At 35.9% G+C, this 6,000-nt stretch overlaps 1 protein-coding gene across 2 annotated transcripts in view; it reads right to left on the bottom strand.

The window, feature by feature from the left end:
* Positions 1 to 5,678: 5,678 nt before the first annotated feature.
* The window catches only part of LOC148272446 (thyroid transcription factor 1-like), a 111,597-nt gene continuing 111,275 nt past the window's right edge, over positions 5,679 to 6,000 (bottom strand). For both annotated transcript variants that reach the window (XM_088240036.1, XM_088240037.1), the window contains one exon: positions 5,679 to 5,954. In XM_088240036.1, coding sequence (XP_088096162.1) covers positions 5,679 to 5,954 — 276 coding nt within the window. The remainder of the gene's footprint in view (positions 5,955 to 6,000) is intronic.

The following is a 6,000-nucleotide window of genomic DNA, read 5'->3' as shown; positions in this document are numbered from 1 at the left end:
AATTTGTGACCTGTAATTGGCTGGTTTAAGTGGCCACTTTACACACGTGTAACATTCACCCTTTTGTGTATATTTGAACATCGACATTTTTTCAATTCTTCTATCTGTTGATGTTAAAGAACTAAAACCTTTATTGTTGTGAATAGATTCATCTTATCGAATTGTTTCACATTGCAACAAAACTCAAAATATTGAAATAAAACCAACTAGTTTTAATATTTTGAGTTTTGTTATTTGTTAGTTATTTGACCAGTTGGTCCAAGAAGAAGTTTCAAAATTGGAAAATTATATTGCCTAGTGTTGCCTAGCGTTGCTTACTGTGTGAAACAATTCGATCCGATGAATCTATTCACAAAAATAAAGGCTTTAGTAGCTCAATAACAGATAAGTATCGACGCGCTTAAAAACATGCTAAGCAAATGCTCGCTCAAATGAGGGATCACAATGAACATGCTTAAGTATCACAGTAAGTCAACGCGTGTGTAATCTCTAAGTCAACGCTCGTGTAGGTTTGTTTTTTGTTTTCCTCGTAAATAAATAAAGTTCACTGGCGAAAAATCGGCTTTTACTATAAAAAATAATACAATATATTGCATTTGCAGAATAGTAAATAGTATCTAATACAAAAAAGTGAACATTACATTTCGATTACCATAGCGACTCCTTTTTTGGCATTTGACTTGCCAAACGCTGGCTAAATGCAATAAATAACATAATAAATAAAAATAGCAGTTTTGGAAAACTCACACCGGTGAAATTGAAATATGTGATTGCGCAGCAGGATTATACGTAGCGAAACGTAAATATTTTGACATTTAATATTGTTCCATCGTGATCACGAATACGGTAAACAACCGTGGTGAGAAATTGTTATCACGTCGCTTATTAGCACGTCGATAGTTATTTGTGTTTAAGCTTTATTTTACTGTAAGTTTCAATTTTCTGTTAAATAGTCGCTTTCAGGTTTTGGTGGGTTTGAAAAAATGTTAGTTGAAATGTTAGTGCCTATTTTAATTTATGTTGAATTTTTTTAGTTTAGTTATATGTTTATTATTACAAGTATTTTTTGATGTTATTCTTGTACATATATTTTTGTTTTCTATTGTTTGTTTCTATATTGTTGCTCCTTTATGTTTGTGTTGTTCTTATGTTTATTATAAATTAATGTAACTTGTTTTTGGATTCAAATGTATCTCTTCACAACAATAAAGGTTTCAGCTCTTTGACTTCACTAAAATCAACAGATGGAAGAATTGAAGAAATATGGATGTTCAAACATGGGCAAAATGGTGAATGTTACACAGTGTGTAAAGTGGCCACTTAAACCAGCCAATGACAGGTTATAAGCCCTGTAAATGCCTTGACTTCCATATTCCCTTATTTAAGGTATTCTCCATCCCTGCTGTAATTTGTTAATCTTAATGACCCCCGAGGGGGTGAAATCCAGTCTTTTGTCTATGAACATTTGGACAAACTCAAATATTGTAATGAAACCAACTGGTCCAAGAAGAAGTTTAAAAATTTAAAAATTGTTTTCAGGCGTTGCCTAGTATGTGAAATAATTCAGTCAGATGAATCTCTTCACAACAATAAAGGTTTCAGCTCTTTAACATCACTAAAATCAAAAGATGGAAGAATTGAAGAAATATTGATGTTTAAATATAGACAAAAGGATGAATGTTACAGTGTGCAAAGTGGCCACTTAAACACGCCAATGACAGGTCATAAGCCCTGTTAATGCCTAGAGTTCCATATTACCTTCTATAAATTGTTCTCAATCCCTCAGCTAAATATTTCTCGAAAAATTTCATGAATTTCTTATTTTGTATCCCAATTAAATCTCGCCTTAAATCATAAGCCGAATATGACGCACACGAGTAACTCCGTTCCTGGCTTAACCGGCTTTGAGTCCAGAATGTGATTTAGACCTTTTGTTCGACGGACGCGATGAACGAAGGTGCTGGCGAGGGAACATCTCAATTCTCTATACCGAGACCACTTAAGTAAGATGACTGGCAAATATCTATGGAGATGACAACATAAAGCAAGTGACACCACCATTCTTGGAATAATAAATACTGTGTGAACTGGTACTCATTCTCCACAGACTGATGGCCACGAAATCAAATAATATTTATTAATTTTGTAGATTTAACACGTTCACGTAGGATGTATCATACTAGACATATTACTCAATGTATCGGCATGCACAGCGCGTAGATCAAGCCCGGTCGATGGGCAGTTAGTTTTGTGGGACTCTTTGTGTGATAGAAACAAATACATCCAAGTCCATTGAACTGGTATCGATTTGATGGCCACAAAATAAAACGATCAATGAATTATTTTGTGGATTTAACTAATAAACGCGGGTATAAAATAATAAAATAAAATAATCGATTTGACATCTCTCGACCTTAGTACGGTCCGTTGTTCGACCTGAGTGGCTGCAAAATGGAGCTAACTTCGTGTTTGACAGAATCATATTTCATTTTTTATGCGAATGGGCGGTTCTACAAGCGGTAGCGCGCGCGTTATTACTTAGAGAGGTTTGATAAATATGAATGGTATGATTTTTTTCGGCCACGTGGTGTAATAGTCAGCGCGTTTGCCTACCAAGCGAGAGATCTCGGGTTCGATTCCCGACATGGTTGATATGAAATATTTATTTAAAAGGCTGTTTTCACACCAGAATATTTCATAGTCCCTGGACTGGTACCTGGAGCGTAAGACTGAGCATCTTATCTTTATGTAAAATAAAAAAAACAAGGTACGCCGCGATTAGTGTACCACGATAGTGCCCTATGAATGATGATGATGGTGGTATGAATTTTTCCGCATTTGGATTACCACAATAAAAAAATCATATACATATATTCACTCTCAATCAGGATTTATTCGGCACTGTTGGAGTCCTGTTGTTGATACTAATAATATATGTAAAACTCCTAAGAGAAGAAACAAATACAGCTAAACTTAATTTGCTGTAATTTTAGGCTAGCGATAAAAAAAAAAATTGACACAAATATACAGTACCCACGCAAATAGCGTAATAATGTGTGATGTGCCGTGAGACTCTCTATTTTTAATGTTAAAAGATAATAAAATGCGTTTGTACCATAAAGCTGTATAAGAAAATATCACGTACAAAGAATACCGATAAAAATATATGAATTAGATTTAGAAAAAATAGTTGTATTTTCAAAATCAATATTGGTTCTGTGGAAAAATGTTTCCATTCATAATTTTTCAAATAAAATTGTCAAAAATCCGTCTCCACGAAAACGCGACATGTTTGGCCTTGACGATTGTGACGTTAAGATTGGTGACGACGTTCTATTTAAATTTAAACGGTCAAACCGAAAGTGATTGTTTTTTTTAATGAATGAAAATACAACTAGAACAGTGTGAACGGAGATATTCTGAATCAGGTAGAAGAATTTGTGGATCTGGGAAGTATGTTTACTAGGGATGGAAAGGAGGGTGAGTTTCGGGAACAGGGTGAACGGTGCGCTGAAATTTACTTTGTATGTTTGTCGCAGGAGGCAAAACTAGCAGTTCCCAATGGAGTTCTAGCGCCAACTCTAATGTATAGGAGCTAAGTATGAAATTGAAAAAATGATGATGAAGTAGGTTAAATGCTCTTGAAATGCGATCCCACAGGCAAATGTGTGGTAAAACGATGTATGATAGGTGCACAAATTTCGAGATCCGTGTACTATGTAAGGCTGAGACATGCATTATAGACAGAGTCCAGAAAGGGGTGCTGCGTTGGTTTGAACATATAGAGCGAATGGACAGCGAAAAAGCGGCTTAAAGGAACTTTGATGCGAATGTTGATGGATGCAGAAAACGAGGAAGACCGAGAAAGACATGGCACAATTAAATCCATCAATCACTTGAAGATGGACATGTTGGGAGTAGAAATAATCGGCGTGCGCGCATGAGAAGATGTATGAATGTAGAGAAAGCGAGGTCTGTACGCAAAGACAGAGTGAGATGGCGTTCTATCTTCTCTGCCTACCTCTACGGGGAAACGGCGTGTTTATTTTTTGTTTGACAAACAAAGGTAAACATTTAACCGATTCGTGACGTATTACGGGTGTGGCCAATGCAATGAACCGTTTTCGCGGTATTTTAAAATTGTAAATTTAAAAATATGTGTTATGCTACTAATAAGCGCATTTCTTTCTTCTAAAGTATTTCATAGACCCCATTAATTTATGATTCTAAAAAAAGTTAATATTTTCCTATTGTTAAATCAGTGTCATATGAAAATAGAGAACTTCAGGAAAAAGTTATAAAATGTCTAAATCCACAGAATAGAGTTAATCAAAAAAGAAAAAACATTTGGAATCTTAGTCAGAAAATTTACGAAATAAATTTAATTAAATTATCCAGTCAGCAAATTATTCCTTTAGCTATATCTAATAAAAAATAATTTGAAGAATTTTTAAATGTGTAAATATTATATAGTTTTTAAATATCCACTGATTTGAAAGTGTTAAAAACAATGTCAATAGAAGCTTTTTCGTTTTGCAAAGTTAGTGATGGCGTACGACTTATTGAAGTCTCCCATTTTGCATAATGTCATACTTGCGTATAATGTTACGTCACTTTGGGTTTCCACATAGATAATTAGAATTTTGAAGAGGCCACTTGTTTCATAGAAAATAATAATTACTTTTTACATTTTATTTATACTCAATGAATTTTTTTAGTATTTGTAAAGATAGCCTCAAATGTCCACAAAAATTGCACAAAATTGTATACATTTTAGAATATTACTTATTTCAAATATTAAAAGAAATCTTGTTCGTCTTTTTATTACGTCACGTTGATCATCAGCAGCTGTTAGCAAAAAATGAAAATATTTTTGGGCGCACAACGTAGGTACAGTGCGTCAAAATGTTAAAGAGTCTATGATAAGTGAATCAGCCTCGTGGTGTAATGGTCAGCACGTTTTCCTACCATGCAAGAGGTCTCGGATTCGATTCCCGACATGGTTGACATGAAATATTTATATTAAAGGGTATTTTTACACAATAATATTTTACAGTACCTGGACTGGTATTTGAAGCGTAAAACTAATCATCTTGCCTTCATGTAACAAAAATGATTAAGTTACACTGCAGTTGGTGTACCAATGCAGTGCTCTATGCACCATTAGGTGCGGAAAGGGAATGATGATGACAATGACAAATAGTGTCGAGTGGAAAAATATTTTTTATACTTATTAGTAGAATAAAGAATACTTTTAAATTTATAATTTTAAATTCCCGCGAAAACGGTCTATTGCATTTGCCGCGCCCCTAATACGTCACGATTTGTTCAATTTTTACCTTTGTGACCGTTTAAATTGAAAAAGAACGCCGCGTCGTTTCAAATCTTGACGTCACAATTGTCAAGGCCAAACATGTCGCGTTTGCGTGGAGACATATTTTTAAACAATTTCATTTTTAAAATTATGAATGAAAAAAAAAATCCACAATATATCCGTTTCCCATATTTTCATGGGTATTCTTAGTATGTGATTTTTCCCTATTGTTTAGATAATTAAAAAAATAAAACGAAATTTTCATGAATAAAAAAACATTTCACGTTCAGAAGACTTGACTGAAGCTTCAATCAAAGAATATCTCTTCCTTGAACATGGTCTCCGGACATAGCTGGCCGAACTTCTACCACGCCCTGCCCTGGAGCGGCAGGTAAGCCCCGCACTGTTGCTGGTGCGAGTTGTTGATGAAGTTGCCCTGGTTCCGGTAGGCGGCCATGGCCAGGGAGCCGTTGGAGAGGTTGCTGCACTGCTGGACGAGCTGGTGCTGCGGCGGGTAGGGCGGCGCGCAGGACGGCGGCGAGGGCGGCGGCGGGGGGCCGCTGGGCGGGCCCCCGCCCGAGCACGGCTTGCCGTCCTTCACCAGCACCGGGACAGCCACCCTCCGCGGCGAGCTGGACGACTGAAAGGAAAAAACAAGTATTAAAAAAAAAAAAATATTTGCGCTC

Source organism: Micrasema longulum, unplaced genomic scaffold, assembly GCF_059751315.1.
Source record: "Micrasema longulum isolate JH-2025_06_02 unplaced genomic scaffold, ASM5975131v1 h1tg002333l, whole genome shotgun sequence".
Classification (NCBI taxonomy): domain Eukaryota; kingdom Metazoa; phylum Arthropoda; class Insecta; order Trichoptera; family Brachycentridae; genus Micrasema; species Micrasema longulum.
This window is presented reverse-complemented; position numbering and strand designations above follow the sequence as displayed.